The sequence below is a fragment of the Dama dama genome, chromosome 23 (assembly GCF_033118175.1).
Source record: "Dama dama isolate Ldn47 chromosome 23, ASM3311817v1, whole genome shotgun sequence".
Lineage (NCBI taxonomy): Eukaryota > Metazoa > Chordata > Mammalia > Artiodactyla > Cervidae > Dama > Dama dama.
Genome location: NC_083703.1, coordinates 51,582,365 through 51,597,429, shown reverse-complemented (window position 1 = coordinate 51,597,429; position 15,065 = coordinate 51,582,365). Strand labels below are relative to the sequence as shown.

General features: G+C 37.8%; 1 protein-coding gene across 1 annotated transcript in view; it reads right to left on the bottom strand.

Moving 5' to 3' along the window:
- RNF24 (ring finger protein 24) overlaps positions 1-15,065 on the bottom strand; it is a 107,252-nt gene that overhangs the window by 31,003 nt on the left and 61,184 nt on the right. The window contains exon 2 of the mRNA XM_061126687.1: positions 13,924-14,073. Within this exon, the coding sequence (XP_060982670.1) occupies positions 13,924-14,066 (143 nt within the window). The 5' untranslated portion in view covers positions 14,067-14,073. The remainder of the gene's footprint in view (positions 1-13,923; positions 14,074-15,065) is intronic.

Sequence of the window (15,065 nt, the reverse complement as noted above, 5' to 3'; positions counted from 1 at the left end):
AAACAGATTTTATTTGAATTTCACCAGTTTTTTCACTAATATTTTTTTCCTATCTTGTGATCCAATTCAGGATCCCAGTTTGCCTCTAGTTACATCTCCTTAGCTTTTGCTAATCTGTGACAGTTCCTTAGTTTTTCCTTGCTTTTCAGGATTCTGATGTATCAAACATGATCACTTGGTTATGGCAGTGTCTACTGGGTCTCCCCATTGTAAAATTATTATTTTCCCCTTTGCAACTGATTGATACCACTTGCAAATATCAATATGAGTTGGGGGAGAGGTGTTGAAATTATGAAAATTTATTTTTTTCTCAAGCTTTTGCCCACTGATTTTACCATCAAGACATCCTGCTTGCAACTATTCTGTACTGTTTGCCTAGTGGTGGTTTCATGGTTTCCTAATTCCTTGTACATTAACTGGGATTATTCTGTAAGGAAAAGATGCCCCTTCTCCCTCATTTGTTTATATCAGCATGGACTCATGGATATTTGTGTTAATTTAATATGATCATTATTTTGTTGTTCAGAATAGACTTAGGCTTTTAGGCCCTCCTTCAGATTGACTCTTGTGGCCTTTCAACATGCCCTCATCCTTTTCCATGCATTTTCTAGCTCATTGGCACCAAAACATGTTACAAGCTCATCTTTTACTTTCCATGCTCAGTTGTGGAGTTAATGACTTCTCTCAAAGAGCCTTGATTCCTTTTACTACAGAGTGAACAGCACTCTGTTTTCAGTATTGGATCTTTGTAACAAATTTTGGGGTCTGGTAGAGAAATATCAATAACCTCAGATATGCAGATGACACCACCCTAATGGCAGAAAGTGAAGAGGAACTAAAAAGCCTCTTGATGAAAGTGAAAGAGGAGAGTGAAAAAGTTGGCTTAAAGCTTAACATTCAGAAAACTAAGATCATGGCAACTGGTCCCATCACCTCATGGGAAATAGATGGGGAGACAGTGGAAATAGTGTCAGACTTTATTTTTTTGGGCTCCAAAATCACTGCAGATGGTGACTGCAGCTATGAAATTAAAAGACACTTACTCCTTGGAAGGAAAGTTATGACCAATCTAGATAGCATATTAAAAAGCAGAGATATTACTTTGCCAACAAAGGTCCGTCTGGTCAAGGCTATGGTTTTTCCAGTGGTCATGTATGCATGTGAGAGTTGGACTGTGAAGAAAGCTGAGCGCCGAAAAATTGATGCTTTTGAACTGTGGTGTTGGAGAAGACTCTTGAGAGTCCCTTGGACTGCAAGGAGATCCAACCAGTCCATCCTAAACGAGATCAGTCCTGGGTGTTCAATGGAAGGACTCATGCTGAAGCTGAAACTCCAGTACTTTGGCCATCTCATGCGAAGAGTTGACTCATTGGAAAAGACCCTGATGCTGGGATGGATTGGGGGCAGGAGGAGAAGGGGACGACAGAGGACGAGATGGCTGGGTGGCATCACTGACTCGACGGGCATGAGTTTGAGTAAACTCTGGGAGTTGGGGATGAACAGGGAGGCCTATCGTGCTGCGATTCATGGAGTTGCAAAGAGTTGGACACGACTGAGTGACTGAACTGAGTGTAAGTCCTTTTAAGCTTTGTTCTTAACTATTTTGGTTATTTTTGGGCCTTTGGATTTTCATATAAATTTCATGAGCTCATCAATTTCCACAAAAAACCTGTTGGGATTTTGAATGAGATTGTGTTTAATTTTTAGATTAATTAGGGAGAAGAACTGACATCTTTGTAAGATTGAGTTTCCAACCTATGTATATGGCACACTCTATTTATTAGGTCTTCCTTCTCTGTACACATTTCTATGTATAACACTTACATATCCTTCACTAAATTTATTCCTAGGTATCTGATAATTTTTGATTTACTGTAAATGGTATTTAAAATTTTTTAAATTCTAATTCTTTGTCACTACTATATAGAAAAAAATTCAACTTTTGTACATTGACCCTGTATCTAGTGACTTGCAAAGTTCACATATTAATTCTAAACAGCTTATCTGCAGAAGTTTTTGGATTTAAAAATATACAATTATTTTGTCTGCAAATAATAAAAGCTTAACCTTCACAGATTTTGTTCTTTATTCTTTATTTTACTTTTTTCCCCCTGCACTGGCTAGGACCTTGAGTACAATATTAAATAAAAGTGGTGACAGTGAATGTCCTTATCAATAGTTACTATTAAATACAATGTTTTCTCTAGATTTTTTTGTAGATATCTTTATTCAAGTAAACAAAGTTCCCTGTATCCTAGTTTTAGATTAAAAAAAAATCATGAATATGTATTGCTGCTGCTGCTGCTGCTAAGTCACTTCTGTCGTGTCCGACTCTGTGCGACCCCATAGACGGCAGCCCACCAGGCTCCCCGGTCCCTGGGATTCTCCAGGCAAGAATACTGGAGTGGGTTGCCATTTCCTTCTCCAATGCATGAAAGTGAAAAATGAAAGTGAAGTCGCTCAGTCATGTCGGACTCTTGGACAGCCCACCAGGTTCCCCGATCCATGGGATTTTCCAGGCAAGAGTACTGGAGTGGGGTGCCATTGCCTTCTCCGAATATGTATTAATTTTTGTCAAGTGCTTTTTTTTCCCATCATACTTTTCCTTTTTACTGTTAATGTGGTACACTGTATTGACAGATTTTCAGATGTTAAAACAACCTTCATTCCTGGAACAAAACTCCATTTGGTTGTGATGTACCACCTGTTTGCACACCCCTGAATTTGATTTACTAATATTTTGTTCATGACAGAGATTAGTCTATAATTTTCATTCTTATAATGTCCTTGTCAGGCTTTGGAATCAAAATTATCTGGCCTCATTATTTGAGTTAAGAAATATTTCTTCCACTTCTCTTCTCTGGAAAAGTCATATAAGAGCAGTATTTTTTCCTTAAATATTTGGAGAAATTCACTGGTGAAGCTACCTGGCTTGCAGTTTCTTTGTGGGAATGCTTTTCTTATTAGATATATAGTTATTAATACTTTCTATTTCTTCTTGACTCAGTTAAAAATACTATCATTTTTTTACTTGTATTCATATAACACACAATTAACCATCTTAAAGTGTATAATCCAGTAGTACTTATTATAGTCACAACATTGTGAAACCACTAGTTCACTTTAATTTCAAAATTTTTTGGGGCTTCCCTGGTGGTCCAGTAGTTAAGAATATGCTTTGCAATGCAAGGGACACCAGTTCAATCCCTGGTTTAGGAAGAGTCAGGCTGTGGAGGAACTAAGCCAGAAAGCTGCAACTACTGAGCTCACACACTGCAACCACTGAAGCCTGTGTGTAGAGCCCGTGCTCCACAATAAGAGAAGCCACTGTAATGAGAAGCCAGCACACTGCAATGAAGAGTAGCCCTGATGTGCCACAACTAGAGAAAGCCCGAGTGCAGCAACAAAGACCCATCATAGCCAAAAATAAATAAATAACTCTTTAAAACACACACACACACATTTATTCATCAAAAATATGTGGTACTTATTAAGTAGTTGGTCCCCATCCCATCTTCCCTGCTTTCTGTCTCTATGGATTTGTCTATTATAGATACATTACATAAAATTAATCATATAACATATGACCTTTCTGTATCTGGCTTTTCATTTAGCATGTTTTCAAGCCTCTTTCTAGTTGTAGTAAGCATCAGTACACTGCTACTTTTTTATGGCTGAATATTTCACTGTATGTGTATGCCACAAACTGATTACCCATTTATCTGCTGATGAGCGTTTGGGTTGTTTACACCTTTTGGCTCTCATGAATAATGCTATAAACATAGTATACAAACTTCCTTGTGGACATACTTCTTCATTTGTCTTGGGTATATACCTAGGAGTGAAATTTCTGGGTCTTATGGTAATTCTATGTTTAACTTTCAAAGAGTTGATGAACTGTTTTTCACAGTGACTATACCATTTTATTCTCCCACCAGCAATGTATGAGGGTTCCTATTTCTCCATATCCTTATCAACACTTATAATTTTCCATATTTTTGACTACAGCATCCTACCTGTTGTGAATTTTGTTGTGGTTTTAACTTACATTTCCTTAATGACTAATACTGTTGAACATCTTTTCATGTGCTTGTTGACCATCTATATATCTTCTTTAGAGAAATGGCTATTTAAGCCCTTCACCTATTTTTTTTTTTTAATACTTATTTATTTAGGCTGTGCTGGCTTGTGGTGGCTTCTCTTGTTGGGGAGCATGGGCTCTAGGCCACACAGGTTTCAGTAGTTGTGGTGTTTGGGCTCAGTATTTGTGGCTCATGGGCTTTAGTTGCCCTGCAGCATGTGGGATCTTCTTGGACCAGGGGTTGAACTGGTGTTCCTTGCATTGCAAGGTGGATTCTTAACCACTGGATCATCAGGGAAATTCCTTTTACTTATTTTTAAATTCAGTTGTCTTCTTGCTGTTAAGAAAAATCTTATTTTTCTTTATTTTCTAAAATTAAGGAGAATATAATATGTTAAAAAATTTTTATAATGCATTTTGAAAGCCTAAGTAGGTAATATTCTTCCTTAGTTTAAACTGTTTTACCAAAAATTAAGGTTAGACATCAGAATAAGTCTTCCTCATGTCTGACACCACAGTAGATTTTTGATAGAACAATCACCATTAAATATGCATAATAATAGTACTATGCTACACTAAATGTAAAATAACACCAGTAATATAGTCATTACCCCTGGGAACCTCAATCAAAAGCAGTCACCAAGGTTCAGTTCAGTAGCTCAGTCATGTCCGACTCTTTGCGACACCATGGACTGCAGCACACTGGGCTTCCCTGTCCATCACCAACTCCTGGAGCTACTCAAACTCATGTCCATCAAGTCGGTGATGCCATCCAACCATCTCATCCTCTGTCATCTCCTTCTCCTGCCTTCAATCCTTCCCAGCATCAGGGTCTTTTCAAATAAGTCAGTTCTTCCCATCAGGTGGCTATAGTATTGGAGTTTCAGCTTCAGCATGAGTCCTTCCAATGAATATTCAGGACTGATTTCCTTTAGGATGGACTGGCTGGATCTCCTTGCAGTCCAAGGGACTCTCAAGAGTCTTCTCCAACACCACAGGTCAATGGCATCAATTCTTCAGCACTCAGCCTTCTTTACAGTCCAACTCTCAAATCCATACATGACTTCTGGAAAAACCATAGCTTCGACTAGATGGACCCAAAGGCAAAGTAATGTCTCTGCTTTTTAATATGCTGTCTAGGTTGGTCATAACTTTTCTTCCAAGGAGCAAGTATCTTTTACATGGCTGCAGTCACCATCTGTAGTGATTTTCAAGCCCCCAAAATAAAGTCTGTCACTATTTCCATTGTTTCCCCATCTATTTACCATGAAGTGATGGAACCAGATGCCATGATCTTAGTTTTCTGAATGCTGAGCTTTAAGCCAACTTTTTCACTCTCCTTTCCACTTTCATCAAGAGGCTCTTTAGTTCTTCACTTTCTGCTATAAGGGTGGTGTTATCTGCATATCTGAGGTTATTGATATTTCTCCCAGCAATCTTGATTCCAGCTTGTGCTTCATCCAGCCCAGCATTTCTCATGATGTACTCTGCATATTAGTTAAAAAAGCAGGGTGACAATATACAGCCTTGACGTACTCCTTTCCTAATTTGGAACCAGTCTGTTGTTCCATGTCCAGTTTTAACTGTTGCTTCTTGACCTTCATACAGATTCTCAGGAGGCAGGTCAGGTGGTCTGGTATTCCCATCTCTTTCAGAATTTTCCAGTTTGTTGTGATCCAAAGGCTTTGGCATAGTTATTTGGCCTATTGCCATTATCTTCATTACCCCCATCATAGTTTGGCCTCAGGTTAAACAAGAGGGAGGGTACACAGCCCTACCCATCAATAGAAAATTGGATTAAAGACTTACTGAGCATGGCCCTGCCCATCAGAACAAGACCCAGTTTCCCCCTCAGTTTCTTTCATTAGGAAGCTTCCATAACCCTCTTATCCTTTTCCATCAGAGGGCAGACAGAATGCAAATCACAGTCACAGAAAACTAACCAATCTGATCACATGGACCACAGCCTTGTCTAACTCAATGAAACTATGAGCCATGCTGTGTATGGCCACCCCAGATGGATGGGTCATGGTGGTGAGTTCTGACAAAACATTGTCACCAAGGTGAGGAAGTCTAAAAGGCTGAATATTAATTCAGGGTCCATTCAGCTGACATTAGGACTCAAGACAGGCATGGGTGTGCATTTGTAATAAACACGAAAGGTAAATATTTAGGGAAGAAATAACAGGATCCATTAGAAGCCTCCACTGTAGGGATGCTAGAATGTTTTGTCAAATCTAAGACACCATTGCCAGTCTGAGGTCATGAAGATTTACCCTTGCTTTCTCCCAAGAGTTTTATTTTTTTAATTAATTAATTAATTTAAAAATTTTGGCTGTGCTGGGTATTACCAAAACAGCTTGGTAATTCATTGCAGTGTGTGGGCTTTCTCTAGTTGCTGTGGAAGGGCTTCTTGTTGCAGTTTGCAGGCTTTTCAAGTTGTTGCATGTGGGCATCTCTTATTGTGAAGCATGGGCTTGAGAGCATGTGGGCTCAGTAGTTGTAGCACGTAGGCTCAGCAGTTGCAGGACACAGGCTCTCTAGTTGCAATACTAGGGTTTAGTTGCCCCTCGGCCTGCGGGATCTTAGTTACCTGACTAGGGATCAAACCAGCGAACACTGCGTTGGAAGGCAGATTTTTAGCCACTGGACCACCAGGGAAGTCCCTCTCACAAGAGTTTGATAGTTTTAGCTCATACTTAGGTTGCTGATCTATTTTTTGAGTTAATTTTTATATAGGAAATGAGACAAGGGTTCAAATGTATTCTTTTGCATGTATTATTCAGTTGGTCCACCATTTGTTGAAGATGATTTGTTGAAGACACTATTCTTTTACCACTGAAGGGGCCTGGCACCCGTATCAAAAATCAACTGGCCATACCATACTACCCAAAGCAATCTACAGGTTTAATGTGATCTCTATCAAATTACCCATGACATTTAAAATGGGAAGAAGATCTAAATAGACATTCTCCAAAGAAGACACACAGATGGCCAAAAAGCACATGAAAAGATGTTCAACATCACTAATTATCAGAGAAATGCAAATCAAAACTCATACCTGTCAGAATGGCCATCATCAAAAAGTCTGCAAACAATACATGCTAGAGAGGGTATGGAGAAAAGGGAGCCCTCCTGCACTGTTGGTTCAATATAAATTGGTGCAGCCACTATGGAGAACAGTATGGAGATTTATTGAAAAACTAAAAATAGAGCTACCATATGACCCAGCAATCCCACTTCTGGGATACACCCAGACTAAACTATAATTTGAAAAGATACATGCATCCCTGTGTTCAAAGTAGCACTATTTACAATAGCCAAGACATGGAAACAACCTCAGTGTCCATCAGCAGATGAATGGATAAAGATGTGACACATATATACGATGGAATATTTCTCAGCCATTAAAAAAGAATGAAATAGCAGCACTGTTTATAACAGTCAGGACATGGAAGCAACCTAGATGTCCATCGGCAGATGAATGGATAAGAAAGCTGTGGTACATATACACAATGGAATATTACTCAGCCATTAAAAAGAATACATTTGAATCAGTTCTAATGAGGTGGATGAAACTGGAGCCTATTATACGAGTGAAGTAAGTCAGAAAGAAAAACACCAATACAGTATACTAATGCATATATATGGAATCTAGAAAGATGGTAACAATGACCCTATATGCGAGACAGCAACAGAGACACAGATGTATAGAACAGTCTCTTGGACTCTGTGGGAGAAGGCAAGGGTGGGATGATTTGAGAGATTAGCATTGAAACATGTATATTATCATATGTGAAACAGATCGCCAGTCCAGGTTTGATGCATGAGACAAGGTGCTCAGGGCTGGTGCACTGGGATGACCCTGAGGGACGGGATGGGGAGGGAACTGGGAGGGGGGTTCAGGATGGGGAACATATGTACACACATGGCTGATTCATGTCAATGTGTGGCAAAATCCACTACAATACTGTAAAGTAATTAGCCTCCAATTAAATAAATTAAAAAAAAAAGAATGAAATAATGCCATTTGGATGAACCCAGAGATTATCATACAAAGTATGATAGTAAATCAGATAGCAGTTAGCAGATGCCAACTATTATACATAGTATAGGAGGTGGAGTGGTAAAGAATCCACCTGTCAATGCAGTAGGCACAAGAGACACAGGTTTGATCCTTGGGTTGGGAAGATTCCCTGGAGTAGGAAATGGCAACCCACTCCAGTTCTCTTGCCTGGAAAAGTCCTTGGAAAGAGGAGCCTGGCAGGCTACAGTTCACAGGGTCGCACAGAGTCAGACACAGCTGAGAAACTGAGCACAACAACAGCAACATGGATAAACAACAGGGTCCTACTGTGTAGCACAGGGAACTATATTCAATATCCTGTGATAAACCATAATGGAAAAAAATGTATATATTGGGACTTTTCTGGTGGTCCAGTGGCTAAGACTCTATGCTCCCAATGCAGGGGTCCCAGGTTCAATCCCTGGTCAGGAAACTAGATCTTGCATGCTGTATTGAAGATCAAAGAACCTACATGCTGCAACTAAGACCTGGCACAGCCAAATAAATAAATATTAAAAAAAAATATATGTATAACTGAGTCATTTTGCTGTACAGCAGAAATTAATACAACATTTTAAATCAACTATTTCCATTAAAAAAAAAACCTATATGGAGAGCCACAACCCACCCCCCCCCCAAAAAAAAAACCAAAACATCAATTCATCATTGATGTTTGGATTTACTTCAGGACTCTCAATTCTATTTTATTGATTTGTATGTTCATTCTTATGCTGGTACCGCATTTGATTACTGTAGCTTAAAGTAGTTTTGAAATTGGGAAGTATGAGTCTTCCTGCCTTTTTTCTTTTTCAATATATATTTATATGTTTTGGCTATTTGGGGCCCCCTGCAGTTATAAATGAACTGTTATTTTTCAGTTGCTCAATTGTGTCCAACTCTTTGCGCCCCATGGACTGCAGCACAGCAGGCTTCCTTGTCCTTTTCTGTCTCCCAGAGTTTGCTCAAACTCATGTCCATTGAGACAGTGATGCCATCCAACTATCTTATCCTGTCATCCCCTTCTCCTCCTACCCTCAATGTTTCCCAACATCAGGGTCTTTTCCAATAGTTGACTCTTTGCATTATGTGGCCAAATACTGGAGCTTCAACTTCAGCATCAGTCCTTCCAATTCAGGATTGATTTCCTTTAAGATTGACTGGTTTGATCTCCTTGCAGTCCAAGGGACTCTCAAAGAGTCTTCTCCAGCACCACAATTCGAAAGCATCAATTCTTCGGTGCTCAGCTTTCTTTACAGTTCAACTCTCATATCCATACAAGACTACTGGAAAAACCACAGCTTCGACTATACGAACCTTTGTTGGCAGACTGATGCAAATTGATGTCTCTGCTTTTGAATATGCGATCTAGGTTTGCCAGAGCTTTCCCTCCAAGGAGCAAACATCTTTTTTTTTTTTTTTAGTTCTACCAGTTTATTGCTACCAACCCATCTCCCTCCACCCTCGTGCACACATGCTCAGTCATGTAACCCCATGGACTGCAGCCTGCCAGGCTCCTCTGTCCATGAACTTTTCCAGGCAAGAACACTGGAGTGGGTTGCCATTTCCTTCTCCAAGGAGCAAATGTCTTAATTTCACGATTGCAGTCACCGTCTGCATGATTTTGGAGCCCGAGAAAATAAAGTCTGTCACTGTTTCCATTGTTTCTCCATCTATTTGCCATGAAATGATGGGACTGGATGCCATGATCTTTGTTTTTTGAATGTTGACTTTTAAGCCAGCCTTTTCACTCTCCTCTTTCACCTTCACCAAGAGGCTCTTTAGTTTCTCTTCACTTTTTACTATAAGGGTGGTGTTATCTGCATATCTGAGGTTATTGATATTTCTTCTAGCAATCTTGATTCCAGCATATGCTTCATCCAGCCCAGCATTTCACATGATGTACTCTGCATATAAGTTAAAATTAAATAAGCATGGCAACAATATACAGCTATGATGTACTCTTTTCCCAATTTTGAACCAGTCCTGTTGCTTCTTGATCTGCATACAGGTTTCTCAGCAGGCAGGTAAGGTGGTCTGGTATTTGTTCACAGTAAAGTTTCCTAAGGCCCCCTTAACTTCACACTCCAGAATGTCTGGCTGTAGGTGAGTGATCACATGATTGTGGTTATCTGGGTCATTAAGACCTCCAAGGATCAGTTTTTCCATTTCTGTATCAAAGGTTATTGGAATTTTGAATCTTTGCACTGAATCTGTTGATTGCTTTGAGGAATATTGTCATATTAATAATATTAAGTCTTCCAGTTCCTGAAATCTTTCCATTAATTTAGGTTTTCTTTATTTCTGCAATATTTTATAGTTCTCAGTGTATAAGCTTTTCACCTCCTTGGTTAAACTTATTTCCTAGGATTTTAATTCTTTTGGATGCTACTGTAAATGTTTCATCTATTTCCTTTTCAGATTGTCCCTTGCTGGTGAACAGAAATATAACTGATTTTTTTGGTCTTACTTCTATATTCTCAAAGTTTGCTTGTCTGTTAGTCCTAGATTTTTTTTTTTGCGTGTGTATATATTCTATGGGATTGTCTATATATAGAATCAGGTCATCTTCAAAAACAGATAGTTTTACTTATTTCTTTCCAATTGAATACCCTCTATTTCTTTGTCTTGTCTAAATCTTCTGGCTAGAACTTCTAGTACAATATTGAACGGTAATGGGGAAAGTGAGCCTCTTTTTTTTTTTTTTTTAATGAATATCCATGCTTTTATTTTTTTTTTACTGTTTCTGTTGAGAAATCAGATCCTTTTTTTTTTTTTTTTTAAATACACAATGACAGGTATCTACCATTATGCAGTGCTTAGTCACTCAGTTGTGTCTGACTCTTTGCAACCCCATGGACTATAGCCTGCCAGGCTCCTCTGTCCATGGGGATTCTCCAGGCAAGAATACTGGGGTGGGTTGCCATGCCCTTCTCCAGGGGATCTTCCCAACTCAGGGATTGAACCCAGGTCTCTAGCATTGCAGGCGGATTCTTTACCATTTGAGCTACCAGGGAAACTCAATGGAGTGAACTAGCCAACCATGAATGAGATGGAAGAAAGAGAAGGAATGCTCCTGAGAAACTGTAATAACTACTTCACCAGTTATTCAACAAGGTCTGAGATGCTTCCCAAATGAGAACTACTCAGGTAACAATGACTCAATTTGTCAAGGAACAGAGTATGATCACTACTACAAATCTATTAAGATCCAATCCTGTTATGTTTAAGCTAAACATAACATTTGCTATGTTTAACATAATACTATCCCCAAAGCACTATCAGTCCTCCATCATACTCTGGGTGTGCTCAGTTGTGTGCAACTCTGCGATCCCATGGACTGTAGCCCACCAAGCTCCTCTGTCTGTGGAATTTTCCAGACAAGAATACTGGAGTGGGTTGCTATTTACTACTCCAATCATACTCTTATTAGGATGGAAATAATCAGAAAAAGCTGAATAAGAAAAAAAAAAGAGAGAGAGAAAGCTGATTTACTCTGTCACAGAAAAACAAAGTAACCAAAGTCATAGCAGTTACATGCATACATATATATGTATAACAATCACCGTGCTGTACACCTGAAACTAACATGACACTGTTAAACAACTATATCCAATATAAAATAAAAAATTTAATAAATAAATAAAACATACATGCTTTTACTGGATATGCTAGAAATACTCCTTATGGATAACAAAATGAAGATGTCCTAGACCATGCAAATGAAATCCACCATTATAGTAACATATAAAATAGTCTCACTGACCTACACATTCTTTTGCTTCACCTGTTCATCCCTCCCTCTCCTCTAGCTCCTGGCATCAAGTGATCTTTTTACTGTCTCCATAGTTTTGCCTTTTTCAGTATGTCATATAGTTAGAATCATATAGTATGTAGCCTTTTCAAATTGGCTTCTTTCACTTAGAAATATGTGTTTAAGATCCCTCTATGTCTTTTCAATGCTACATATAACTCATTTACTTTCAGTGCTGAATAATACTCTATTATCTAGATTACTACAATTCATTCATTCAATGAAAGATATCTTGGTTGCTTCTAGGTTTTGGTAATTATGGGTACAGCTTCTTTCTACAAACATCAGTGTGCTGGTTTTTGTGAGGATGTAAGTTTTTAAATATTTTAGATATGCCATGTAGCAAAATTCTCTTTTTACAGAAATTCATTTCTCTCTCTGTGTGTATATGCGTGCATGCATGCATGTGTGTAATGTTTTCTCTTAGTCATGGATTGTCAGCCATTTTACAAGAAAACACTCCCCTCCAAAAGCCCATTTTTCTGTGGTTTGTTGAACTTCTTTATTATTATTATTTTTTAAAATTTTATTTATTTATTTTTGGCTGTGCTGGGTTTTTGTTGTTGCGTGGGCTTTTCTCTAGCTGTGAGCAGGGGCTACCTCTCAAACTGCAGTGCATGGGCTTCTTACTGCAGTGGCTTCTATTGCTGTGGAGCATGGGCTCTAGAGTGTGTAGGCTTCAGCAGTTGCAATGCACAGGCTCAGTAGTGTGGCTCATGGGCTTAGTGGCTCCATAGTATATGGGATCTTCCTGGACAAGGCTGGATTATGTATCACTGAGCCACCAGAGAAGCCTTAACTAATATTTTAGATTGCACTATTTTGTCTTGCATTTGCTATGGCAGATGCATTTAACAGAAATATCTTTTTGCTATTCCAGGAAACATTCTAGTAATAATAAATTGTGACTTATTTAGCCATTCCCTTCTCTAGGGGATCTTTTCGACCCAGGGATTGAAACTGGGTCACCTGCATTGCAGGCAGATTTTTTACCATCTGAGCCACCAGGGAAGCTTGAAAGGAGGTAAGAATGGGGAATATTTTGTTTTTCTTAAGTATTGGGTTGGCCAAATAGTTCGTTTGTTTTTTTCTGTAGCAACTTATGGGCAAACTTGAATGAACTTTTTGGCCAACCTAACAGCTTGCCATCTGTTACTAAAAGAAAAGTAAAGTAGGTTCTCGTCTTCATTAAAAAATTCCAGGCTCAAAAACGTTTTAATATTGTAAATCAACTGTACTTCAATAGAAAAGTTTTAGAATATCCTCAGTGTACAAATCTGTCCTTTGAGTGTGATTATGAAATTCTGAAGTGGTTATTTTGGAAATGAAGTCTGAAAAATATGATTTATTTTTATTTTCTTAAGTGGTTAAGAGCACATGCTCTAAGGTCAGACACAACTAGCTTTGGGTCCCAAGTCTAACCAATTTTCATCTGTGTGACTATAGGGAAATTATTTAACTTCTGAAAAATAAAGATAATAAGGTTACCTTGTTTAATTGCAGTGCACACACAGCACAGGGTCTGGCACACAGTAAGTACCTAATAAATATTGATTCCTAAAGTGTATCGAAGTGGTAAAGAATCTGTCTGCCAAGCAGGAGATGAGGGTTCAATCCCTGGGCTGGGAAGATCCTTTGGAGAAAGAAATGGCAACCCAATCCAGTATTCTTGCCTGGGAAATCCCATGGACAGAGGAGTCTTGGAGGCTACTGTCCAGGGGGTCCCAAAGAGTCAAACATGGCTTAGTGACTAATAAAAATTCATAAATATTATATCTATAAATATAATATTAAAGAGAATGAGCTAGTTGTGGAGGATTTGTGAGAATGAATGAATCATGGACCCACCTTAATTTTAGAACATTTGTTAATTACCATAGGTTTAAAACACTTTAAGGGCAGAAAGCTGATTTATTATTGACTGCTTAACATATATTAAAGCAACATAGAATGAAAATTGATTACCTAATCAAGTAGCAACAGAAGAGTAAACTAAGGATGAAGACAAATATAGCAGTGCCGAAAACCACAATATATATGTTGAGTGGCAGGTTCTGGAATCCAATATTAGGCATCCTGAAGTTGTAATGTGGGAAATCCGAGCTCATGGATGAACTGTGGGGAAACAAAAGAATGAGAAAAAATTAGGTTATAAACACTAAAAACCATGATTACATTATTTTGTATAAGACATGTATAGAGGAAAAATTTTTAATAAGGCTTGATCCCATTTAAAACAAATATGACAGATGAGGGTTAATATCCTTGCTATTAATTCATTTATCACACCACAAATACTTATTTAGTACTTACTATGTATCTGGCACTATTCCAGAAGCTTGTTATCCTACCTAAAACACTTTACAAAAAGGTATTCACAGAGAGGTACTTCACTGAAATAAAGGCAATAATCAATAAATACATGAAAATGTTCACCTCAAAGAAGTGGAAAGGGAAATAAAAGAAGTTTAAAGATTTTTAAAAACTCTTGAGCTTTTAAAGTAATAATATTTATAATGCTAAAATACTGGAAATAACTTACTGTCTCACAAGAAGATAATGATTAAATAATTATATAGAGTCATATGTTATAATATTATTTGGCCATGAAAACCTGTTTTCATTAACTTTTAAATTTTAATAAAGATATGCAGGAAAAATTAAGCAATATATAAATTGTATACAAAATATGATCCCAATTTGGTGGATTATATATGTAAATACATGTGTATATATAGGTGTGGACATGTGTGGCAGAAAAAAGCCTTAAAGCCAACATAGCAAAATGTTTTTTTATTTGTTTTTTTCTCTTAATATTTATATTTTATTGAAGTATAGCTGATTTACAATGTTTCAAATGCACAGCAAGGTGAATATACACATACATTATTTTTGAAACTATTTTCATGATAGTTTGAAAATAATTTCAAAATAGATCTTGAAACTATTACACGATATTGACTATACTTCTCTGTGCTAATACAGTGAACCTCTGTTGCTTGTTGCATATCTTTTTTTAAAAATTTGAAATCTAGCACTCTATTCATAGTAAGTCAGATAGGTGGAATCAAAATGTCATACATTTTTTAGTTAGGCAAAAATTCATA